The sequence below is a fragment of the Camelus dromedarius genome, chromosome X, assembly GCF_036321535.1.
Source record: "Camelus dromedarius isolate mCamDro1 chromosome X, mCamDro1.pat, whole genome shotgun sequence".
Lineage (NCBI taxonomy): Eukaryota > Metazoa > Chordata > Mammalia > Artiodactyla > Camelidae > Camelus > Camelus dromedarius.
The window spans coordinates 36,555,749-36,582,998 of NC_087472.1; the positions used below are offsets into that span (position 1 = coordinate 36,555,749).

General features: G+C 38.0%; 1 protein-coding gene across 4 annotated transcripts in view; it reads right to left on the reverse strand.

The window, feature by feature from the left end:
• The window catches only part of CHRDL1 (chordin like 1), a 123,116-nt gene extending 98,293 nt beyond the window's left edge, over positions 1-24,823 (reverse strand). The window contains exons 1-3 of one of the 4 annotated variants that reach the window (XM_031445650.2): positions 24,536-24,823; positions 20,785-20,933; positions 1,224-1,336 (exon numbers count right to left, since the gene is read on the reverse strand). In XM_031445650.2, coding sequence (XP_031301510.2) covers positions 1,224-1,336; positions 20,785-20,881 — 210 coding nt within the window. In that variant the 5' untranslated portion in view covers positions 20,882-20,933; positions 24,536-24,823. The remainder of the gene's footprint in view (positions 1-1,223; positions 1,337-20,784; positions 20,934-24,535) is intronic. The other 3 variants (XM_031445648.2, XM_031445652.2, XM_031445649.2) reach the window with 3 other exon arrangements.
• Positions 24,824-27,250: the final 2,427 nt, after the last annotated feature.

The following is a 27,250-nucleotide window of genomic DNA, read 5'->3' on the forward strand; positions in this document are numbered from 1 at the left end:
AGAAGAGGAAGTTGAAGAAATCTCAGCGAGGTGAGGTAACTTGTTCAATGTAACATGGTTCCTAGGTGGCAGAGCCAGGGTTGGAAACTTGGTCTGTCTTGATTCTAGAGCTCTAAAGCCTCTTAAGACCACCTAATGTTGCCTAAAGGTTCGATTTACACATACTCAAAATTCTGAAAGCCAATTTTCTGTTCAAATGGCAAAAGAATCAGTCTTGCAAGTGACTGTTCCTGCTCTACCTGGGCACTAGCGAGGAGTTGCAGTTCTTCCACGAGGTCTCAAGTGAGAGGCTAGTCCTGAAAATTCTTTCTCTATATTCAGAATTCTCAATTCTCAAGATCTAGTACAAGGCCTCCCTTCCCAATTGGCCTAGGGCATTGGTTCTACACAAGGGGCCATTCTGCTCCCCAGGTAACTTTGGCCACGTCTGGAGACATTTCTGGTTGTCACACTGGGGTTAGTGCTACTGGGGTCTAGGGGCTAGAGGACAGGGGTGCTGCTAAACAGCTTACAATGCACAGGACAGCTTCTCACAAGAAATTATCTGTCCCCAAATGCCAATAGTGCAGAGGTTGAGAAACCCTGGCCTAGTCCTTGACAGTAGAAGCTATTCAGAAAGATGGGCCATAGTTGTGGTCCTGGGTCAAGGCCATGGAAAGAAGATGGGACTACCTGTTTTGTCTATTGCAAAGATGGCATTTAAGCTGTTCAAATGCCTCTTTGTGTGACTGGACAAGAGCCAAAGTCAAGCCAAGAGAACTCTAATCCTCACCAGAAACAGGCCAAGTTTTCACAACCTCAATCCTAGTTATAGTTATTGGCTGAAACAACATAAAGTACGCTCTTCCAATGAACCAATTTACGAACTGTCCTAATCTCTTTTTAAAGGCCAATCTTGCACCAGTATTCAAAAATGATTTTTTCTTACAATCCAGGCATTATATTGAGCTTTTTCTTCCACTCCACTTTTTCCATGTCCTATTTCATTTGGCCAAGAGACATCAGTATCTGTCTATAGCAAAAAACGAGATCACATGAAAATAAAGCCAAAAAGCTATCAAAAAAAAAAAAAAAGGACAGGAGATGTGTATTTTTCCTTATAATCTGCTTCTCAACTTCTCTTAGGCTTTTATCACTCATGCTCCCTGGCCATCTAGGCACTTGAAAGCATCTCTATGTGCTGAGGAGCAAAGTGGGAAATCACATGCCATGAGCGATTGTACCTCTGAGCAGATGCAGTTCACACAGTAAACCAACCCATAAGGTTCCAGGTAAGGATGCCATCTCTCACCCACTCTGTACTTCTTGTCTTGGAACATGCAATATGTCTCTGAATCTGTGAGGAAGAAGATGGAGAATATGCTGGTTAGAAAATATGGACCAAGTCACAAAATCCACAGGTAGTCACAAGTTCCATGCATTTTCATGTACATCAAGAGAAGTGACATAGGAAATTTTTATAGACCCCTACTACAGGCTCAGTGTTTTACATGCTTCCCTTATTTGATGCTACAATGATCCACTATTAGTCTCATTTCACAGATGAGGGAAATCAAGAGTCATATAACTAGTTAGTAGCTGACATGAAACTCAAACCCAGGTTTGCCTGAGAGTGAAGCCAAAATCTTGACTACTACTCTGTGGTAAGGGTAAGATAAGAGAGCACACTGTGTGTCCTTTTAGGAAAAGGTTGTGCTCCCTTGCTTTGGAAATACAAGCTAATGTCCGAAATGCTGATTTATCACAACACTCTCAGAGCTGCCTGGTGGTGGTATAGGAGTGATGGACTAAACACAAATTGGGTTAGGTCTCTACAAATGGCTTTGCTAATGGATGCTAATATCATTTAATCATTAAACAAATATTTGGGCACTTGCTCTTTGTTAGGCCCTATGTTAAGTGCTGGGGATAAAATGGTGAGCAAAAACACACATAGCTCCTCTTTGTTCTCATTCAACTTACAGACTTCTTATGCAGAAAACCCCCAATTAACTAAAAGTAATATCTCCTTTCCCTTTGCTGGAATAAAGATTTTGATAGCCACAGCTTATCTTGTACCACAGTTACTTGAGCACATACTGTGTTACTTGTCTTCTTTTACGTGTCTTATTTCTCCATCAGGGTAAAAGGTTCTCAAACATAGGCAACATTCATTCTTTACTGTCTCTCACTACACTTTGTGGCCACTATTGTAAGTAATTGACAAATAACAAGTAAGTAAATTTCCAAATCATATGATTTGTCTTCCAATCCCATCCTCTTCTAGCTCCTGCTTCCCATCCTCCTTCCCATCACACAAAGTCAAAATAAACCAAGACTCCTCTTGTTGCAAACACATTAATTTCCCCCCAACACACACACTCCCTTGTAGACATTCCCCTGATGACCAAAATTGAAATAATAAAGACAAACAAGCAAGAAACAGGGAGAAGATATTTCCAACAAATAAAGTATTGGTATAAATACAGCATTAGTATCTGGAACATTTTTTAATCATTCAAACCAATAAGTAAATGACCAACAAACCCAATAGAAAAATGATCTAAGGACATGAATAGCAATTTAGAGAAGAAATGAGAGCAGGCAATAAACAGGAAAAGATTCAACCTCATTAGTCATCAGAGATTCAAATTACAACTACACTGAGATAAATGCTTCAAGTTACTTACTGCTTCAAAGACCCTCTGTGATTCTTTCCAACTTCCCACAAGATAAATTCCAATTTACTTTTCAAACCTTTATTTCTAACTTCTTCAGGATGATGAACTAGGAATCAGAAACTCTGGGTCTGAATCCTAACTACCTCTAGTTGTGTGGTATTGAGCAAGTCATTTAACTCTATCAATCTCAATTTTCAACACCAATGAAATACGGATTATATCTTTCTCAAGCAAATGTTAGAAGATTAGATAAATCTCCTGTAAATTATAAAGTGCTACAAAATGTACAGTGTTGTTTTATATTAATTGATTATTTTCTAATTACAAAGGTAATGCATGCTCAGTGTAGAAAATTGGAGAATACAGAAAAAGAACAAAATAAAAACATAAAAGTATATAGAAAAAAGAAACATTCCATACACAGAACTCCAGCATAAGACAGAACCACTTTTAATATGCTAGTAATTTATACATAGCCTGTGGATTGAAGGAAAAAATCAAAAGAGAAATTAGAAAGTATTTTGTACTAAAAGAAAATGAAGGGTGGAGGGTGGGAAGGGATAGACTGTGATTTCAAAACTGTAGAATAGACTACACTGTATAGCACAAGGAAATATACACAAAATGTTATGATAACTCACAGAGAAAAAAATGTGACAATGAGTGTGTATATGTCCATGAATAACTGAAAAATTGTGCTGAACACTGGAATTTGACACAACATTGTAAAATGATTATAAATCAATAAAAATGTTAAAAAAAGATGAAGTTAGATATTAAAGAGATTTGCAAAAATGTAAAACATAACAATCTTATCACTAATTTTTTTTTGTTTTGGAAAAATACATTTTTTCTGTCACCAAAATATGTTATTTATGTTAATATATAGTGGTTTATTGTTCTTATTTTAAAATGGATTAATAAATACTTTTAATTTCTCAAAAAAAAAAGAAAATGAAAACACAGCATATCAGAATTGGTGGGATTCAGCTAAAGAAGTGCTTAGAGGGAAATTTATATCACTAAGTACCTATATTAGAAAAGGGGAACAGTCTCAAATCAATGCCTTAAGAAAAGTAGAACAAAATAAACCAAAAGAAAATAGAAGGAATGAATAATAAAAAGCAGAAGTCAATGAAATTGAAGACAGAAGATCAATAGGAAAAAAAACCCAATGAGACCAAAACCTGGTTCTTTAAGACTATTAATAAAATTGATAAAATTCTAGTAAGACTAACAATTACATAAAAAATGGAATATGCAAATTACTAATGAAGGGACAAAAGAGAAAACTTCATTATAGATCCTATAGATATTAAAAGGATTAAAAGGAGATTTTATGAATATCTTTTACACCAGTTAACTTAACATCTTAGATGAAAGGGATGAATTATTTGAAAGATATAATTACCAAAGCTTACTCAAGGAGAACTAGATAACCTGAATAGTCCTACATCTTCTAAAGAAAGGCAAAGGAAGTAGAATAGCCAAAACAATTTTGAAAAAGACAGATGTTGGAGGACACACACTATGTGATTTCAAGACAATACAAAACTAGTTTTCAGGACAGTGTGTTAGCAAGAGGTTAGACAAATATATCAATAGAATAGAATAGAGAGTCAAAAAATACACAATAAACCCACACTTACGGGTCTACTGATTTTTCAACAAAGGTGCAAAGGCCATTCAATGGAGAAACAATAGCCTTTCAACAAATGCTGCTGCATCATTTGGATAATCATATGCAAAACATAAAATAAAATAAAATGAACTTTAAGCTATATCTCATACCAGCTACAAAAATTAATTCAAGATGGATCATAGACACACTTTAATGTGAACCCTAATATTTTAAACTTCTAAAAGAAAATATAGACTATCCTTGTGATCTTAGGTTAGGCAAAGAGTTCTTAGATATGATATCATAAGTAAAATCTATAAAAGAAATTTTGTAACATAAGACTTCATCAAAATTAAGAACTTCTGCTTTTGAAAGACAGTGTCAAGAGACTAAAAAGAAAAATCACCAACAGGGATAAATTTCTTGCAAATCACATTTCTGTAAAGGACTTTTATCCAGAATATATAAAGAATCTCAAAACTTAAGAATAAGGAAACTAACAACCCAATTTTAAAAATGGGATTACAATCTGAATAGATACTTCACCAAAGAAGACACAAAGATGTCACATATATCATTAGTCATCAGGGAAATGAATATGGAAACCATGAGGACATATCAGTACTGACTTACTAGAATGGCTAAATTCAAAAAATCTGACAATACTAAGTGCTGATGAGGATGTGAAGCAACTGGAACTCTCCTCATACAGTGCTGGTGTAAAACAATTTGGCAGTTTCTTCTGAAGTTAAAGATACACTTACTATACCACCCAGCAATCCAAAACCTAAGTATTTTTCCACCTAAATTAAAAGTATATTCAAACAAAAACCTGTACATAAATGTTTAAAGTGGTTTTATTCATAGTCTGCAAAACCAGGAAGCAACATAAATGTCCTTCAACTGATGAATTTTAAAACATCCGAACAATGGAATATTATTCAGCAATAAAAAGAAAAGACTGATACACACAAACATGGATGAATCTCAAAGGCATTATGGTAAATTTTAAAAAGCCAGATTCAAAGTCTACATAATATATGATTACAATTAATTATTTTCATTCTGGAAAAAGCAAAACTATTAGAACAGAAAACAGATTAGTAGTTGCCAAGGGCTGGGGTGGAGGGAGGATTTTACTACAAGGGGGTACAGAGTAAATTTGGGAGTGATGGAGCTATTTTATATCTTGATTACGGTGGTGCCATTTGTCAAAATTCACAAAACTGTACTCAAAAAGGGTGAGTTTTTAAATTTTATTTTTTAACTTTTAAAATTGAGATATAATTGACATCTAACATTGTATTAGTTTTAGGTGTACTAAAAAGGGTGAATTTTGCTGCATGTAATACCTTAATAAGACAATAAAAAAGAAATATATAGAAGAAAGAAAAATCACACATAATTTCACTTCCAGAAGACAACCACTTTTAACATTCTGGTAATAGCCTTCCAATCTTTGTTTTCCTTTTTCTGAATTAATAGACTTCATTTCTTAGAGCAGTTTTAGGTTTACCAAAAACTGAGCAGAAAGTATAGAAAGTTCTCATATATTCCCTCTTTACCACACTCCCTTTTCCTTGGCATTAACTTCTTGCATTAGTGTGATACGTTTGTTATAATTCATGAACACATGCTGATATATTAATATTAACTAAAGTACATCGTTTACATGAGAGCTAACTCTTTGTGTAGTTCTATGTGTTACGACAAACATATAATGACATACATCCACCATTACAGTATCATACAGAATAGTTTCACTGCCTTAAATATCGCTTGTACATCTTTTCCCCTCTCCACTCCCACAACTCCTGAAAGACACTTTTTACTATCTCTATAGTTATGTCTTTTCCAAAATGTCACATAGTTGGGATCACAGGGTATGCAGTCTTTTTAGACTGGCTTCTTTCACTTAGCAATATGCATTTAAGATTTTTCTAAGTCTTTTCATAGCTTGACAGCTCATTTATCACTGAATAATATTTCATTGTATAAATGTACAGCTTGTTTATCAATTCACCTATTGAAGGACGTCTTGTTTGCTTCCAATTTTTGGAAATTGTGAATAAAGCTGCTAAAAACATATGTGTACAGGTTTTCGTGTGGCATGTTTTTGACTCATTTACATAATACCTGAGAGTAAGGTTGCTGGATTTTATAGTAAAGCTACGTTTAACTTTTTAAGAAACTGCCGAACTGTCTTCCAAAGTGACTGTACCACTTTGCATTCCCACTAGCAATAAATGAGAGTTCCTGTTGCTCCACTTCCTTATCAGTATTTTGGTGTTGTCTGTATTTCAGGTGTTAGCCATTCTAATAGGTGTGTAATGGTATCTCATTTGTTATTTTAATTTGCAATTCCCTAACAACCTATGATATTGAGCATCTTTTCATATACTTGTTTGCCATCTATCTGTCTCCTCTGGTGAGGTATCTGTTTAGCTCTTTTGCTCATTTGGGTTGTTCATTTTCTTATTGTTGAGTTTTAAGAGTTATTTGTATATTTTCATGTCCTCTACCAGACATGCATTTTGCAAATATTTTCCTTCAGTCTGTAGTCTGTCTTTTCACTCTCTTAATAGTGTCTTTTGCACAGCAGAATTTTTCACTTTTAATGAAGTCCAATTTATCCATTTTTTCTTTCATGGAGCATACTTTTGGTGTATCTGAGAACTCACTGTCAGACTCATGGTCACCTAGATTTTTCTCCAATGTTATTTTCTGGAACTTTCATAGTTTTGCATTTTATATTTAGGTCTTTGATCTATTCTGTGAATTATTTCTGTTTATGGTCAAGTCTATACTCATATTTTGCACGTGGATCTCTAGTTGTTCCAGCACCATTTGTTGAAAAGATTACCCTTTTTCCAATGAATTGTCCTTGCTCCTTTTGTCAAAGATCAGTGGGTCTATATATTTGTGTGGGTCTATTTCTGGGCTATTATGCTCCACTGATCCATTTGTCTATTCTTTCAACACCACCACATTGTCTTAATTATTATAGCTTTATAGCAAGTCTTGAAGTTGGCAGTTGTTAGTTCTGTGACTTTGTTGTTGTTCTTTAATATTGTGCTGGCAATTCTGGGTCTTTTGCCTTTCATATAAATTTTAGAGTCACTTTGTTAATTTCCACAAAGTAAGTTGCTGGGATTTTTATAAGTATTGCATTGAATCTACATATTGAGTCGTGAAGTACTGGTATCTTAACAACATTAAGTCTTTCTGCCTATGAACAGGGAATCTCTTTCTAGTTATTTGATATCTTTCCTGAGAGTTTTGTAGTTCTCCTTATATAGATCTTGTACACATCTTGCTAAATTTATATCTAAGTGTTCCATTTTTTGGTGCTAATGTAAATGGTGTTGTGTTTTTAATTACAAATTCCAATTGTTCATTGATGGTATATAGGCAAGCAATTGACTTTCATATATTAACCTCACATCCTTCAACCTTGCTATTATCGCTTATTAATTTTAGAAGGGTTTTTTGGTTGATTCTTTGTGATATTTAAAATAATCATGTCATCTGCTAGATAAGGTAATTTTATCTCTTCTTTCCAAATCCTTATATTTTCATTTCCATTTCCCATCTTATTGCATTAGCTAGGACTTCCAGTACAACACTGAATAGGAGTAGTGAGAGAGGACATCATTCATTGCCTTGTTCCCAGTCTTAGGGGAAAAGCATCTGGTTTCTCTCCATTAAGTATGGTATTAGCTGTAGATTTCTTGTAGATATTTTGTATGAAGTTGAAGTTCTCTACCCGCCGCCATTTCTCATTTGCTGGATAGCGTCAGATTTTGTCAAATGCTTTCTGCATCTATTGATATTATCATGTAGTTTTTCTTTTTTAGCCTGTCGATGTGATAGATTACATTAACTTGATTTTTGAATGATAAAATAGCCTTGCATACCTGGAATAAATACCACTTGATTGTGGATTTTTTCCTATGTTATTGGAATAGATTTGCTAATATTTTGTTGAAGATTTTTGCATGAGAGATATTAATCTGTAGTTTTTCTTTCTTATAATGTCTTTATATGGTTTTGGTAGTAGGGTAATATTGGTCTCATAGAATGAGTTAGGGAGTGCTCCCTCTGCTTCTATCTTCTGAAACAGATTGGAGAGTACTGGTAATACCTCTTCCTTAAATGTTTGGTAGAATTCATCAGTTCATCATCTGGACGTAGTGCTCTCTGTTTTGAAAGATTATTAATTGTTGATTCAATCTGTTTAATAGATATAAACCTATTCAGATTGTCTATTTCTTCTTGTACAAGTTTTAGTTGGTTGTATCTTCCCAGGTATTGGTCTTTTTTTTCCTAGGTTTTCAAATTTGTGGGTGTGGAGTTGTTCATAATAGTTTTTATTATGCCTTTGGTAGTAATGATGGCCTTCCTTTCATTTCTGGTATTAATAATTTGTGCCTTCTCTCTTTTTTTCTTAGTTAACCTGGCTAGAGTTCTATTTTATTGATCTTTTCAAAGAACCAGCTTTTGGTTTCATTGATTTTTTTGCTATTGATTTCCTGGTTTCACCTTCATTGATTTCTACTTTAATTTTTAAAAATTTCTTTTCTCCTGCTTACTTTGGGTTTGATTTGTTTTTCTTTTTCTAGTTCCCTAAGGTAGAATCTTAGATTATTGACATTAGATCTTTTTTTCCCCTAATATATTAATTCTATGCCATAAATTTCCCACTAAGCACTGTTTTTGCTGTATCCCATAACTTTTTATAAACTGTATTTTTATTTTCATATAATTTAAAATATCTTTAAATTTCTCTTGAAACTTCTTTGATCTATTATGTGCTATTTGGAAGTATATTGTTTCATCTCTAAATATTTTAGATTTTACAGCGGTTATTGATCTCTAGTTTAATTCCAGTGTGTTATGAGAGCATATACAGTACAATTTCTATTCTTATAAATTTGTTAAGGTGTGTTTTATGTCCCATGAACGTGGTCTATCTTGGTGAATGTTTCATGTGAGCTTGAGAAGAATGTGTATTCTACTATTGTTGGTAGTAGATGACAATTAGATCCAGTTTGATTGATGGTGTTGTTCAATTTAACTATACCATTACTGATTTTCCGCCTGTTGGATCTGTTTATTACTAAGAGAGGGGTATAAAAATAAGTATAATAGTGAATTTGTCTGTTTCTCCACGCAGTTCTATCAGTTTTTTCCTCACATATTTTGATGCTCTACTAGGTACATACACATAATTTTCCTTGCTCTGAAATCTGTTTTGTCTAAAATTAATATAATTACTCCCATTTACTTTTGACTAGTATGTGTTAGAATGCAATATCTTTCTCCATCCTTTTACTTTTAATCTATAAGTATTTTTACATTTAAAGTGTATTTCCTGTAGACAACATATAGTTGTGTCTTGCTTTTTTTAAAATCCACTTTGATAGTAACTGTCTTTTAATTGGGGTATATAGACCATTCACACTTAAAGTGATTATTGATACACCTGGACTAATATAGACCATATTTATAATTAATTTCTATTCATTGCCTTTGATTTTTTTCTTTTGTGTATGTACGTTCCACTCTTTTTCTGCCTTCTCTGGCTTTAACTAAGTATTTTCTATTATTCTATTTTCTCTTAGTGTATCAATTATACTTATTTTTTATTAAAATTTAGTAGTAGTCTTAGAGTTTGCAATATAGATTTACACTAATCTAAGTCCACTTTCAAATAACACTATACTGCTTCACAGGTACTGCAGGGACTGATACTTTATAGCAGCATATTCCCAATTCCTCTCTCCCATTCTTTATAAAGTGCTGCTATTCATTTCACTTTTCCATAAATTACCATCATCCAACACATTGTTGCTATTATTATTTTGACCTAACTTTATTTTGTTATATTAATTAAGAATAAGAAAAAGAATAGCTTAAAACTTTGCCAATTTGGTGAGGGAAATGGAAACATTTCTTTTTTTCTTTATCAGGAATGTTAAATATATATTCATTTTTAGTGACTATTTTTATTTCCTCTTTTATGATATTACTGTTATTATCATTAATATTGTTATATTAAGCTATATTCCTGGACTAAATATAAGTGCTGAAAACCATTTACTAATTAAAAGAACTCAGAAAATCAAAATTACTTTGTAGGCAGAACTTGTGTACCTTTTAGCCAATTCTTAGGAATACAATTTTCTTGGCATACACACAAATTAGACTTCTGATCCACATGTTCTAGAATGGAGTAGGAAATATGTTAACAATCCTTGTATCTTTAACTGAGGAGAGATAATCATGAATTTCCCAAAACAAACATCTAAATGAGGTAACTTTTGCAAACCTCCACATGTTGGTGAGAGGAGTGACTCTTTCTCGACAATAAATTTATAATCAATGACATACACCTAAGTTATTTGTATTTCATATATACAACTTATCTAGACATTTCAGAAAGAATCTAAGTATACACTTAAAAGTAAATCCATGAAGGGGGCGATTAAATGGCATTATTAGGCTGGCATAAATTGGCCTACTTGTATGGTTCTGCAACCACTAATGTTTGAATGATGGTAAGCTAGAAGTTACTTTGTTGATTTAAATCCACATTGTGTATTATGTATTTGATTCTGGATTATTTTGCCAGAGATAATTAGCTCACTCAGAGGTTGATATCAGTTCTACCTACTTAAATATGAAATTGGATGAGCTTTCACTATCAGCTATGTGATCTGCATGGTTGGGGGATTTATTCTTCTTGATGAAAAAGAAATGGAATAATAGATGACAAGGACCTCTGAAAGACTATAAGCAAGCACTAAAATAAGACAAGCTATCAAAATGTGGGTTTCAAGTGCATTTACATATTTTTAAAACTCACATCCAAACTGTTAAAAGTTCACTTGCAAGAAAGTCTGTTTCCAACGGAACTGTATATACAGATGCCACAAGGAGGGTATTCTTTATATACAGCTTTTAAGCAAGTTGCTACTGCTTCTCTGAAATATCTTTAAGACAGGTTATTTCATGGACACTACTGAATGGATCTTTCCAATATATCTGAGCTCATCATTATTCATGAAAACCACAAATAATCCAAATAACTTGTTTTCGACAATAGATTCTGTTTTCCCCAAATCCAGCCTCTAAAGAATATTGCTAGCCAATGTGTGAAAACTGAGTGATCTGAATTTTCCTGCTCCAAACTTGGCTCAAAGGCTAAAGGAGGTAGATGATAAGTGTAAAAAGCAGCCAAGGAACCAGGTCCTAAAAAACACAGAGCCAGATGAGAATGACGATAACAGTAATAAAAACAGCAACAAAATTTGTTAAACACTTCGTATGAGCTAGCCTCTGTTCTAAGGGTTTTACACCTATGAATTCACTAAGTTCTCACAACAACCCTACAGGGTAGGTCCCATTATTAGCCCCATTTTACAGATGAGGAATCTGAGGCACAGGGAGGCTTGGTAACTTGCCCAAATTGACATGACTAGTCAAGGTATAGAGCTGAGATTCAAACCTAAGTAGTCTGGCTTCAGAACCAAAAACTGGAACCAGTATAGAATTTTGTCTCTCCTGTTACCTAGTTGTAAGGTGCATATCACCCGCTTTTAGAACATGGAAAATAAAAGGCTTCCACAGATTCTTGCCTAACTTTTTCTTGAAATACCCTTCCACCCTAACTTTGAAATACAGCTTTACTCACCTTTTAAAGAATCAGGTGTTGTCTGTAGTAAAGTCAAGTCATACTCAAATAGACTATATGAGATGGTGTAGCTGGCAGACTTCATTTTGCATTTTTTGGTATCTATCTCATAAAGTATGAAATAGTGCCCATGCTCTCAAGGGCTATGAAATCTAGTTGAGAAGACAAGGGTAGCCCAGCTAAAAGTTCTTTTTCGTTCTCCTTATATCTAACAGAACTTTCCTCTTAATACTCACATGGCACTTATCCCATATTACGATACTAGTGTCTTACAAATTATGCATGTTGAAGATGAAAATATATTCCTCAAATACTAACTTTGGATAGAAACCTGACCCTAAATGTAAACTTAATGGTCTTTCATCAAGTACATTGGTCCTATTATCTCAGCAATATGGGATTTGGCCAATTATGCCCCAGACAATAATCCACAAATTCCTGGAAGGGGAAAATTTAGGAACTAAAGGCAGAGACAAGGAGCTAAACAGTAATGCTATTGATGCTTTTAAACGATGCTTCTGCAATTATTTGACACTGATTTTTTTTTTCGATTACAAAACAAAAGTAAACACTATCATTGTTAAGACTTGTTTTACCATGGTTGTCTAAGATTAAGTGGTTATCACAATTATAGCTGATTTCTCCACAGGTACACTGAACAATCATCAATTTTCAGAAACTACAATAAAGTCAATTTCAGCACATGCCTATAGATCTGAACTTTAAAAACCTTTGGCATCACCCAGGAGTGAATTTCATGAGTTACACAGCATCACTGACCACACCTAAAGTCCCAGAATATCATTTTGGACAAGAAGCAAAAGTGAGCTGATTTTATTGAAACAATGATGCCTCGCCAACTTGTAGGAGATTCAGGCAAGAAAAGTAAGCTTATCACTTGCCATTATCTGAGAGATATCAGCTAGAGAATTCATGACTTACCACTACCTAATGGTATCTGCTGAGTAGAACTTGGTAGGAGTTCCAACTAACATTTGAGATGGATCTTCAACCTGCACCATCATACCTATTTTTCAAATGGTTCTGCTGGCCCTAGTTAAAAGTGGCAATCCCTGTTACTTTAGGGGCGTTTGTTAACAGAAACAACAGAGATGCGTCACTATACCATTCGATGCTTTGCCTAATCATTACTGTCTAGCACCCAGGACTAGGTCAAAAGGTCAATAACTTCATCACCAGTCTAAAGGCAAGAAAACATTCCCATGAACTGCTTTTGATAAGAGCTATTACTGTAGACACCTCATCATGTAAGTATTAGAATAATATTTATTTTATTATAACACATACAGTCAGTGGAAAGGGAGAGACAAATCTTTGCTCTTCATTATATAAGTAGACAAACCAAGTAAACAAATCCATTTAAGTATTTATTTTTTAAGAAGGCTATCCTAATAGTGAAGAAAACATTAAAAGCATAAGTACTTCTCTTCTGTCATTTATCACATTTGAAGCAGAATGGAGGAAAGGCAAGATGTAGTGGTTACAGGAAAAAAAAGTGTCCTATTTCTCTGGAAATTGGGTTTCTAGAATTGAAGTCTTGGTCAGATTTCCTCAGGGGTTTAAGACTTCATTTACAGGCTGTGGAAGCCAGGGGAAAAGGAGAGCCAGGAAAAAAGTCAAGTTCTCCACTTTAGGAATACAGCTTATTCCTTTTTATCTAGGAGTTAATTATCTAATTCCTACTTGGTGGATCATTTGTCCAAAATTAATTCAACTTCATATATACTGAGTGGCCTATGCACAGAATGGCCCTCCCACTACCTGCCTTTTCTACTAGCAGGTGAGCAAACTCAGTGAGAAGAAAAGGGTCCATATTTCAAAGAGGTTTGACAGTTGAGCAAGGCAACACCATTGGCTAAGATGAGAAACGGAGATTTTCCATGAAATTTCAATTCCCTGTGCTCTTCTAGTTCTCATTAGCATGGATAACTGGGAGTTGATGGTATTCTCATTAGTCTTTACTGCTCGGCTGGTGAAACCTGATCTGAATATTTTTCTGGAGAAAATCATCTCTTACTTGTCATCTGGCATAGGGCTTGGGGCAAAAATCAAAGCTCTTGTTCGCAAAAACAAATTTTTCTCTCTATCAGCACCTCAGTTGCACAAGTCTCTGCTAAAGGAGGTTGACTTTCTGTTTGGTCAAGAATTCAAGTTGTGCTTTTGAACTTTCCACAACAGACTCAACTCTGCATGCCCCGCAAGTGGTATCTAAAATATCCAGCTGTCAGTTCAGACAACATGGGCTATATTGCCACTACAGGTGCATTTTAAAGAATCAGTTGTGAACTGACATAAAAAATCAAATTGGTTACAAGACAGTGCTTCATTTCTGTAAAATAAATTGTATGTATAGCTGAGCATAGAAAAAAAAGTCTGTATGCCAATTAGCCATGGTTATCCATAAGTAAATGTTGAGATTACCAATGACTTTTGTTTTCCAAATACTTTTATGTATCTTCTGAATACTTAACAATAAGCATCTATTTTAAAATAGAAAAAAAATCACATTAATACAAAGTTTGCTTAGGGCATCCAATAATTGGCAATCCATTCTACTAGACATATTAAATGGCCATTTGTTTAACATTTCCATGTTATAGCCTTCAATTAACTTAGATCATCCAGAGGTAAAATATCCAGACCACATTTCTTTAGCACTTAGAGAAAGACTTTTATTGAGTTATAATTTAATACTTGCCCTCTTCCTTTACAGAAAGGTCAATAAAGAAATGCCAAACACAATTCTTTCTTCTATGAAATCAAGGTTACAGTTGGTGTCTTTGTACCACCCAGAATGTACTTTATTCAAACATCCCATCATTGATGCTGTTTGAGTAAGTGGGAGGTGGGAAATGAATCTCTGTAGATGAAACTGTAATTTTCTCTTGCCAACAAATGCAGTTTCTCCTTTTATCGTTTCAGGAAGCATAAGCCAAATTTAGCACGTGAATACTACAATGTACCAAACCAGGTGTTAAAAACACCTACTCTTTATACTGTCTTCAGATGGCTTCTATTTTTTTGTTTCACCTTTCAAAAAGTTATCTTGCAATGATTCTTTCATATACAACCTCTATCTGATCTTTTTAGAAGTAGGCAGACTATAAGTCTTCAGTGAATAAAATACTCTTTGCAATGATCTTGTGACAATGAGAAAAGTCCAAGTGTGCTCCAAGTATCTAAAGCCAGAGCTTTGGTCTTCCTTGTCTCACCTCCTTAGCCCCTCTTCTGGTATCCTTTAGTTTGTTGTCCAGAAAGTGAGAATTCCTCCGTTTATAAGTAGAGAATCTTTAGTCCAGAGAGCATGAATGACTCAACCAATACACACAGCAAGCAACAGAACTGACCAGAAACCAGGTCTCCTGACTTAAAGCACAGTCCTCGTTCCATTAGACTGTGAGGACATTCCAATCCTACTGAGAAGTCAGGGAAAGCGAAGAAGCATGGACATAATGGCACATATTTTTAACCTTTCTCACAAATTTCCTTTGGCTTAGCTTATTTAAGCTCCTGAATAACTTTAGTTCTAGTCTCTGTCTTTTAACTCCCAAATAGTATACTGCCTGTCTTAGGAATTCTAGTTACAGAGTTCTTTATTCATTCACTTGTATCATTTCTTGCGTGTTAAGTGGCTGCCATGTGCAAAGGACTGGGCTTCTCTTCCAGAGAACACATTGGCCTCCTCAGAGAGCTGTCAGAGGCAAGTTGCTGTAGCGAATATAACACTGAATTTGGAGACCTGGGTTTTAGTTCTAGCCCTGGCTTGGACTTGCTCTCTGTCCTTATACAAAGTCCCTGGATCTCATTGAGTTTCAAGTTTCTCATCTAAAAATTAAGGGGATTATATCATTTGGCTTGCAATAGAGTTACTCTAATAGCTACCACTTACTAAAAACTGTGTGCCAGCCACTGTTGCAAAGCCCCTGGTGTGCACAGTCTCATTTATTCTTCAACCAACCATGCTGATGGTCAAAATACTATTATTTCCCCAACTATACTGATAAGAACACTAAAGCCGGAGAGGTTAAGCAGCATTCCCAAGGTACGTTATGAAAGTCAGGGAGCTGGGGTTGATCTACGTGGACTCTAGAACCTCCATATCCAACCCCACTCCTCCACCTCAACATAAAAAATAATTAATACTATACCTTGAAAAGCATTAAGCTATCTAATTTTAAAGTATTCTTCATTTACTCTCCCACCTATTTCAACTTCTAAGAAGTGACTAGGTCTATTCTTTTGCTTGTTTCTTTCTTTTGTCAAATAATCACTTCGAATGTCCAAGTGAGAATTTGGAGGAGGAAAAGTCAAGCCTCTCTGGCTGGCTTTCACAATAAAGAGGCTCTGGGTAAGCTCCATAAGGCCGTGCTTCCCATGTCTCAAATTGTCTAAGTATCTTCCTCCTTCCCGTCAATCTTTTGGGGACTCACTCTTCCTGGGAAGTTCAGAGGCCATTTTCAGCCAAATACAAATGTTAGAAGCTTTTCTCCTGAGGAGAAAAATGATTGAGAATCTAGTCCCTCAGAAGATCCAGCTAACTCACTGTACAAAGCAGGGATGGACGCCATAAAATACATGAACTATTTCTCCCCCCAGGATTTTGTCAGCCTTGGCACAGGCTGGTCCATTTGAAATACATAATTGAGCATTCTTAACAACTCAATTCTTCCACCTCATTTTGATCAACAGTTCATTACCTAAGTCAGATCTGCCAAAAGAGGCAAACTCTTCAGCCCAGTTTGTCCTATATTTGCATGAATATTATGCACTGAATGTTACGCTCCCTTGAACTTCAAAAGAACTTCCTGGCCTCTTTTGACTACAACTATAACAACAGAGCATAATGGTGTTACAGAAAGACTTTTCCCAGCTAAAGACCTCAAACCTTGCTGCTTCTGGACAGTAACAAACTTTCATATAAGTCACAAATGGCTCATTCATCTACTGCAATGCACCGTCAGTATTTCCTGGGTTCCTGAGCCTGTTTTCCCTCCCATGAGAGCACCGTAACTCCGGCTAATTAGCAAGTGGTAGCACGCACTTCTACTTTTCCTTGTGAAAATAATTTTCTGCAAATAAAGCATTTTCTCCAGACCTCTTCAGATTCTTCACCAATTGAGTGTGCATCTTTGACCAGAACAGCACCACCCCCCATTCCACCCTGATGCCTAAAATAGGAGAGGGGACAGGCTACAGAGCATCCACCTTGATCTAGGAGCTCATATTCAAACCAGCCTGTGGAAGATCAAAAACCTTGGTTTCCTTAGGTAAGATGGCATCAGGCAGCAAGGAGAGATGTGAAGCTTTATTACCCTTAAACTTACACGTTCCCTCAAGTTTTTCTAGTTTTTTTTTTTTAAGTTAAAAAACCCCTCTTTTTCCTTCTTCCACTCCCAAACCTACCCTTCTCTAGAACTTGACAACAGAAATACGGGAAACAAGATGTTCTTTTACTTTAAAGGACTTTTCCCCTGTTGTAAAAATAATACTTGCCAATTGTGAAAACTTTGGAATAAATAAAAGAAGCACAAAAACAAACAAAAATAACAGTCATGAATCTACTACCCAGAGATAAGAAGTAGTTCCTTATTGCACAACACATGTGAACACAAATTTCAGATGGAATATAGAACTATGGGTAAAACACCAAATTATAGAAGTAGTCGAAGAAAATACAAGAGTATGGAGTGGGAGAGACATTCCTAGGAATAAAAAGTCTACAAGCCACAAAGGAAATGAATGGCAGATCTGACTACACAAAAATGTAAAACTTCTGTACGAGACAACACAACTTATACAAAGCTTAAATCAAAGGGAAGACTGGGTAAATAATACATGAAATATGAAAGGTTAATAACAACATTTGAAATAACAGAATGTTAATAAATAAGTCTCTGCAAATCAATAGGACAAACAACCCAACTGAAAAATAGCCAATTCACTGAAGAAATACAACTGAATTAAAAAATAATTGCAAAGATCCTCCAGTAATAGGAAACTATCACAGCAAAATTGAAATACAATTTCCCTAGTTAAATTAGCCCTAAAATACCAAGAGTAATAATACTTTTGGTGAAGGAATTAGAAATGGTATGAAAAGGAATATATGTATGTATATGTATGACTGGAACATTATGCTGTACACCAGAAATTGACACAACGATATGACTTTTTCTGAAGGACAATTTGACAGTTCTTACCAAGATTAAAGCTGAACATGCACTTTGACCTAACAATTCCTCACAAACACTTGCTTAAGTGCCTTAAAGTGTTCATTAATGCCTTATTTATGGTAAGAGCAAAAACTGGAAACAACCTAAATACCTACAAATAGGGACTGGTTAAACAAACCATGTCACACTAGTATAACTGGAAACTATGTAGGCATTAGAAAGAATATGGTACAGTTACACTGCAATGTTCTAACATGGAAGAATGTCCTGGATACATTGCCGAATAAGAGCAAGTTACAGGAAAGATATATATAAAATCCCATCTTTTGTAAAAGAAAAAAAACCCTATAGACATGTATGTATGTTTTTATAACATACAGAGAAAAGAGTTTGGAAGAATACATAGCGAGCTATCAGTCATGGTCATCTCTAGGGAGTGGGATGAAAGTTGAAGAATATACATTGTTTATAAAGCTCAGATACTCTCATGTCATTTTGTACAATGAGTATTATTAATTTTAAAATTTAAGAAATTTCAAAATAAGTTAATATAAGCCTTTTCCAGGGCTATCAAGTATTCAATAAGCAGTGTTTGAATGGTAGCATGATAGTACATTGCATGGATCATTTATGTAACCATTCTCCACTGCTTCTAGTTTCTCCCTGTTAAAGCTGCAATGTAAATCTTTGTGCATGCTGTGTGTGTGTGTGTGTGTGCGTGTATCAAGGCAACATATATAGGGCATACGCTTTGAGAGTTTCCTTTTAGTAGAGATAACTTTGCACATGTCTTCAAGAGAGTTAGCGTGGATGTGGTTACACAGAATGATGCCGAGTGGCTCATTCAGGGAATGACCATGACCTTAGCTTCGTTATCTGACTATAAGCCTGAAAGACTAGACCAGAACTGGTTCCCTAGGCCACCTGTTACATAATCATTTTGACACCACTTGAATATCAAAAGGGCTTGGGACAAACTCACAGGCAGTAGGAAATATTAGAGTGATAGTTTGGGGTCTGTTGATCGTTTTTAAATCATATTTTTCTTTGGTTTATCAATTAAGCTCTAAGTTGCATGGATAATATGCCTCAATTCTTCATGAATATGGAAGGCTTCCCAGAAGAGATGGTCCTCTAAATGTTGCAAGCTTCACCCTGATGCCATAGGGCCCGAAGGGAAGTTTCTTCCTAAGAGAGGAAGGTTTTTAAGTCCAACTGCTTGTGAGCTTAGCTGACAACGGATAAGCAACTTTTCTATCACGTTCACTTAAATCAAGGAGGACTTCTGGAAGAAGAGGGTTCTGAAACGGATTACAAATTCAAGTAGAAGGAGAAGGAGGTCAGTTGAGGAATACAAGAGGAGAGGCTGATCCAAGACTCCTTGCTGAGGCAGTGCCCTGCCAAACTTCCTTCTGTGTATCCCTCATACTAGATATCACCACAGATCACTCATGCTTAAAAGCCTAATCAAAAGCACTGTTTCTCCCAGGAAGAGGACTAACTTTACTATGAAAATCACAGTGGGATAGAAACACATGTAACAGTGGAATAGGTTTGGCACTGCTCTCCCAGTCAGCCAGCCTCAGGCCTCATATATTGAACTTATGCTGATAAAGGAGATAAATATTTAAGTGATGGGCTTCAGATGCTGTTTCAGCTCCTACCAAGCATATTTTCACAGTTCCTTCTCATGAATAAGTTCAGTGGAGCAGAGAATGCCCCTCTTGGACCAGTTCCACTTTGTGCTTCTTTTGATGCAGCCAGAAAGGGGAACCAGAGCTATGGCTTTTCCTTCAAATTTAGAGCAAGGGTCCACCTCAGAGGTGGCTGCAAGTGGCCCAAAGAAGGTAAGGCTCACACTGGGTGAAGGCAGCAGAAGGCTCCTAACAAGAGTAGAGATGTCAACAGCTACTCATAAATCTCCCAAATGTGGCCGCAAGGAGGGTTAATTATCCCCTTTCCTACCGCTCTGCTTTCTCCAATGTGTTAGCCCATCACACGGATCGCTGACTTTCTAGAAATATTCCCTGGCTTTGCGGGGACGTTCCTTTCAATAAATGGCATCCAATTTGCTCACAGTCCCTGGAATCTCAATTTCCTCAAAGGATTTTTCATCCGAATCCAGTTCATGTGAAGGTTTTTTTCCTTCTACGTTTTCCGGCAAAAGGGAACAAGGCAGAGCCTGCTTTACTTTTTCTTTCTCTCTCTCTCTCTTTTTTTTCCTGTGTTATTCTTTTTCATAAACTGAAAATCTTTGCTGAAGAGTCTGAAATTTGGGAAAAAATCCAGCTCATCTGTCAGATATTTCTAGAATTACGTAAAATGGAATGAGATTTGTACAGTTTAGAACAGGAAAAGGCAAATAGGCTAATGTGTCATGTGTTCTGTGAGATGAAAACTATATGATAATCAGAAAAACAGCCCCAAATTTAGTTGGCCCGATTCAAAGCTCTCATTCTTTTATCAACTCATGCATAAACCAGTAACATTCACTTTCTTCTCTTAGAATGATGGCACGGCCACATTTGGGCTAAATCACAATCCCTATAGAGTATAACCACATTTTCAAAATTACAAGAAAGTAACTTGTTTTTTTAAACTCAAGACACTTACGTTTTACTTGCTCTGTTTTGCTTCCTTCTAGGAAAAGAAAGAACAGCAACAAGGAAAAGATGTATCTCATGCTTCCCATTTTCCACTTTTTTCTCATTCTGGCCACTGCAAAAGGCAACTTGAAACTTTCAGGGCCTGGTGTACTCAAGCTGTTGGGAAAAAAACAAACAAACAAACAAACAAACAAACGAAGACTTAGAGCAGATTCTCTGGAACCAGTGGAGATCTCTGATGCTTAGGCTTCTAACTTGCTTGGAGGGCAGTGGGGGTGGGAGGAGAACACTGGCGAATCTACATAGGTGCAAGCATTGTTCCTCCCCCCCCCGCCCCCCCCCGCCCCGCTAAGAAAGAGAACTTGCCTCTCCTGTCCTGCAAAGATTGTAGGGGGAAATTCAAGCAGATGAACATATATTCCTATCCAATGCTAAGGCTAAATCCTTACGGGCAAGTGATAGGAAAATAAAAAGAAATTTTGAAATCCTCATTTCTAAGGGAATTAAAAGTTGATTTCTCAAGAGGTTTTCTTTGGGAGAAAAGGGAAACTGGGGCTTGCAAAAAGGCTACTTTGGCAAACAAGATAAAAATAATGGGCAGTGACTCAAACAATTTCTGAAATGAAAGTTAATGGATTGGAGCTTTAAGACTACCATTATTATTAATCCTTCAGGGATGAGGCACAAGTTGGTCAATGTTTCTCCTGTGTCTGCTATGAGATCTATAAGGATTTGCAGCTTGCCTACCTATGTTGGAACAGATAGACGTACTTAGCAAATGGATGCAATTTAAACACCTGAATGGTTCAGACATATTCCTGTCACACGAAGTCCCTTGTGAAATAGCAATTTAAAACGGGCCGTTTTTAAGGAATATCAGGCAAATTTAAATAGGTAATGTGTTCGTACTACATTATCATGCAAAAGGCCATCAAAAAAAAAAAAAGGAACTACAGTTCTTAAAAATATGAGACCTGTATTTCCAGTCTAAGGGGTGGAAATCTTAAACCTTTCGAGTCTTAGAAGACAGAAGGTTTGCTATAGCTCATACCCAGTCATAGGTCATCTCTATAGACTTTAGAGTTGGCAAAACTCTTCAAATGGGTGATTTGAAAATATTTAAATAATTCGAGAAACACCACATTTCAAACTGGGGTTAACCTTGGATGGGAACTGAGCTCAACGATCTCTTCAGAGGGTCCAACCTAAATATTGAGTATAAAGAGCTGGATGGAATGCAAGATGATCGTTCCGGAGAACTGAATTGTCTTTGGGCCACGCTGTGGATGCCATAGCTCTTACTTTAAATGCTATGAAGTTGGCCAGATAATTTAAAATCCATTGTTTCAAATTATGAGTATGTAACAAAAAAAACTGATCATAGAGAATAATTTATTTTATCAACCGGGATTTGCAGCACTGGTCTGCATTCTCTACTTCCTCCTTGCTTCTTAAACAAGGACTGAATTCTCCTAGGACATGTTCGTAACCTTCCAAAGGCCTGACTCCTGATGTGCTGGTCCCCTCTATGAGCTTCTGGTCCACCTTCAATCACTCAGAATGCCTATCTCTGTCTTCTGAGAGCTACCAGGTTCCCTTGAAGCAAATCATTTCAATGGACAGTTTAACACAGTTACCCATCCCAGTGAGCTTCTTCCTGAGCCTACTTTAATAAGCTGATCCCCCAAGTCTCCAAATGTGAAAGGTGTTTTTTTGTTTTTGTTTTGTTTTGTTTGTTTTTGTTTTTACCACCAAAATCCAATTGATCACAATCACATCTGGATCTCAGGGGATATTTTTGAAACCACAGTTTTTGGGTCTCCCCAAGCAAGAACCAACTGGGTTGTTTTTCTTGTACAATGGTTGGGTGATTCGGTGAACAGTAGCACTGCTTCATAACTCAAGCTGGCAAGAAAACGGCTCTGAGAATTTTTCTGCTTTTCTTAGGTCTCAGCTAATGGTATGAGCAAATAGAAAAGTTGGTGACTAGAGAGCAATTAATCTCTTTCGGCGTTCCTGTCATCTGTGTGGCCTCCCAGGCTGTGATGGAGACCATCAGAAAGTGAATCGCTTTATAAATAATCACTTTTGATTTACAAGATTCTGAAGTCCTGCCTTTGTATTCTGAGCAGAAATATAACCCTAGGAGAGTTCCCTCCACACGTCTCTGTTCAATTTCGTTTTATCCCTTTAACTTTTTCTTTTGGGGAAGGGGGTTGATTCAAGACATTTGTTGGGGCTGCAGCAATAAACACAAGCAAGCATTGCTCAGCAAACATGCCGACTCTTACACTTGCAAAGAGCCAAACTGTCCTTAATTTTTCAAATTATACTTTGACCCAGTTAACTGGAGTTATTTCAGCATTAACTCCCTGTCTGCTTCACAGAGGCTGCTGGGCCATTGAACTTGCACTGTCTCTTTCACAGGTTACTTAGAAATGTAGCCATTGACATATTTGGGGAGGGGGAATCCAGGCCCCAACAAGAAAACAACAAAGAAAACAAAATCCCAGACTAACACTGAGGAGCTGGGGAGAGCAGGTGGGCTTTCCAAGAGCACAAGAAACATGTCAGAACTGAAAGACATGTATTAATTAAGCTGCCCAAGTGAAACAAGCCTTCACCTTCTCAGAGTTCATTTGCATCAAGCAAAGGGACCAAGGACTCCTTGCCCAACTGTAACTACAAAGCGATCTGGGCCATCAAGTGTCAGGCGTCTGCCTATGCTCAGAAGACATCTCCTCGGTAGAACAGAATCAGAGGCATTCCCAAAGGAAGGCTAAGGGGTGAGCCCATGTCAGCTAGCTCTTCACGCCCCACGCTATCTCTTTAATCCTCCCAAGAGGCTTCACTGCCCTTGTAATCTCACATTCACTATCATCTGTGGGACAGCCCCCAGGGAAGCAATTCTCTTTCTGACAAACAAGAAGAAGATACTGGAGTCTCAGGCCCCTGTCCATCAGCTAAAATCCTCTCCCCAGTCTACCATCCAACAAGAAAAGTTCAGTTCACCCGTGGTAGGTTGCTACTGAAAAATAGCAGTTTCAGCCCTGGGTGTCTTTGGTCAGAGTCGAGATGCCGTCATTGCTGCTATGACTGACAAACAATGCCTTGACTTTGGCTTGCAAGACACCTTGCTTTCTATCATTTCATTTTATTGCCCACAACAACTCTACCTTCAAAACGGGCACCCTGGAGCCCAGACAACTCAACTGCCCATTCTCATAGTGTTCGTGGCAGGGCCAGCAGAAACTAGAAGGCAGGCTTTTCAGGCCCTAAGTTCTGGCGATACTGCGTTACTCCCCAAGCCTAGCGTCTCCAACTCTGACCCCAGTGGTCCTGACCGGAAAATGAGACATGTCCAGAGGAGAGAGGAGCCTCTCGCTTGTCCGCCCTGTTTCGTTAACTTTTGCACTTACGAACCACCCACTGGTCCAGGGCACTTCAGCAAGCGAGGAAAAGGGCTCAGGACACACGATTACTAAGGCGACTGCAGAACCCGTTAGGTAGTTAACCAAGTGGCCTCCCAGCAGCTTCAGAGACTGGAGATATGCAGGCCGAGCGGGAGTGGCGAGTGGTGAGTTCGAATCCGAGCCCTCCCCCAACCCCGACCTGCCTGGGGGTCCGGCGCCCCGGACGGTAGAGCGGGTTGGGGTGGCAGACTGGGGAGTCCGGGTCGCCCTGGGGGGAGATAGCCCACCTGTGCAAAGGCTGGAAAGGGAGGGAGGGGAAGCGGGCGCCGGGCACTGCTCACTGACCTGGCCACTGGCCTTCTCCGTCTTCCACGCGTGCAAGCGCTCGGAGCTCCCCGGGGCGCTCCTCCGAGGTCTGGGGCTCGCAGGTTGTGGCGAGAGCTAGAGTGCGCGAGGGAGGAGGGGGGACTCAAAAGTGGGTGGGAGGAAAAACATCACCGCCCTCACACCACGAGGGAGCAGCGGCTCGCTCGGCTCCCGGGGGCAGAGCCAAGGCGCGGGCGCGGCGGCCCGGGGCCACCTGCCCGCCCGCCGCCCGCTCCCCACTTGGCCGGAGAGGCCGGCCGCTCGGCGCGGGCGGGAAGTCCGCGAGCACGCAGCCGCTGCAAGCCGGCAGCCCCTCTCCGCCCCAGCACCTCGGCCTTTACTCCCGCTCCCCCAACCCGAAAGTTAAGAAATCGGGAGAAAGTGTGAGGCTCAGCCGGCGACTTTCCCATCACGCAGCGCCCCCACGGCACCCCCCTCCTCTGGCGAAGAGAGCGTTGGGGTCTTAAAGGGACCGCACATCTCCTCCCGCCCCTCCTCCCCCTCGGCGCTGGGTGCACCTAGGAGCTCCCCACCGCTCCCACCGGCGGTCTGAAGACCCCGGCTACCTTCCAACTTCCCAGCCGAAAGCCTGCGACCCCTCTCCTCCCGCACAACGGCCTCTCTGCGTGCACCTGGTCCAGTACTGAGCTGGTGCGCGGGACGCAGGATGAGCTGATCTCGAAAATTATGCCCTAGCAGGATGCTTATCATTTCGGGGCGTTTCCCAAGTCCACATCGCAACTAGTAAAGTGACAAAGCGTTGGTGTCCCTCAAGGCAGGGTGGAGATGGGTGTGTGGGTGGAGGGAGAGGGGACAACTTAGAAATCTGCTTTCTTCTACGAAGAGGGCTCCCAAGCCCCACGGAAAGGCCCTCTTCTAACTGTTAGGTGTCTTGAAAACTTGGAGCGGCTCACCTTAGGTAGCCACCACTGTTCTAGCAGTCCCTATGATTCTGTCTTGGGCCAAAAACCCATCCTTAAAATCACAGTAGCACTGCTGATGCCTTGGTAAGCCTGCAACAGACTAGTCCAAATTTGTGTTTATTCGGTGAGCTATAGTTACAAAGAATTATCAGAATCCTCTAAGGGCCTGAAAGCGTTGCCTTGACAGACAGTACCCATTTATATTTAAGCCCTAAATTTAGAGGAGAACTGCAGGGCTTTTTTTCCACGTGGAACTGCAATAATATTGATATTCCTAACATCTGTATGCCACTTTATGGCTTACAGAGCACTTTCACATACATCATCATTACTTTTTCAACTCTCAACACGCTGAATTATCTGTGTGTGGCCTCAAGCATTAGAGTTGGCCAGGACTTTCTAGACCATTCAGCTCAATCTCTTCCTGGCACAGAAGAAACTGATGTGGGGGAGGGGACAGGGAGGTGATGTATCCAAGGTCACACACCTATTAAATGATAGATTTGAGACTCCAATTCAGATTTCCTGACTTTCAATCCACTACTCTCTGGCTGTTATCTCCAGTCTATAGGTGAGGAAATTGCTGTTCAAGGAAATTGTGTCTTGCCAAAAAAACACATATCCTGAAAAGAGAACAAAGGAAAATTAAAACAAAAATAACTGTCCCTGGAAGTTACCTCCTTTTTCTTTCTTCAAAAGTGTTACTATCATACAACTAGCTCCTGCATTGCTGGAGATGTTTATTTCACTGTTAACAAAGAAAAGGGGGCCCTTTCTGAAATGTTGCCTTCAGGGCCCAAAATGTCTAGCTCCATCCTGCTGCTTGGGTAGCCATACATTGCCACATGCATTCAATTTGTGCTGTACTGTATTAGTTTGAACTTGCTAATTTGTTGCCTTATAACTGTTCTCATGCTATTTAATGCACTGATGTTTTGTCTCACTACACTGAGTTCTTCAAGGGCAAGGACTGGTTGTTCAAGTTCCTTTGTATCTGCACCCCCAACCCCCATCATCACTCCCAACGTGCTTAGAAGGTATTCAGGAAAATGGGTTTCAGGGAATAGCTTGGGACAAACATATATCCTAGCATTTAAAATCAGTAGACTCACTGAGATTTAAAAGCTCATCTATTTGGCTACAACCACTGACTCCCCTTGCTTGATGTAGTATTCTGATTACTGCATAACAAACCATCCCAAAACGTAGTGGCTTAAAAGCTTAAAATGATTTATTATGATCAAATGGTTCTTTTCAACTGGGCAGTTTTTGCTCAGGATCTCTTACATACTTGGCAACAGTATAAGGGGGCTGCTCAAATTCTCTGAAAGGTTCTTCATTAGTGTAAATGCTGGTGGTCCTTGTATTAGTTCCAGTCTTGATTTCTGAATTGGGAACTCCAATTTGGGTCCTAACCTAGACTTCTTACCAGGTCTTACTCAAGCTACAATAATGATTATCTCTGTGCCTTATTTTTCTCTATTTATTAAATGGTGACTGGAGCATAGATCATCTCATACTCATTTTTTAAAAAATGTTTTATTTGGAGATAATCATAGATTTACATGCAATTGTAAGAAATAAATTCAAAGGAATCTTAAATACCCTTCACTCCCAATGATAACATCATACATAACTATAGTACAATATCACAAACAGGAAATTGAGATCAATACAATCCATCCACCTTATTCCAATTTCACAAGTTTTATATGCAGCCATCTGCCTGTGTATATAGCTCTATGACATTTTATGACATGTGTAGGTTGAT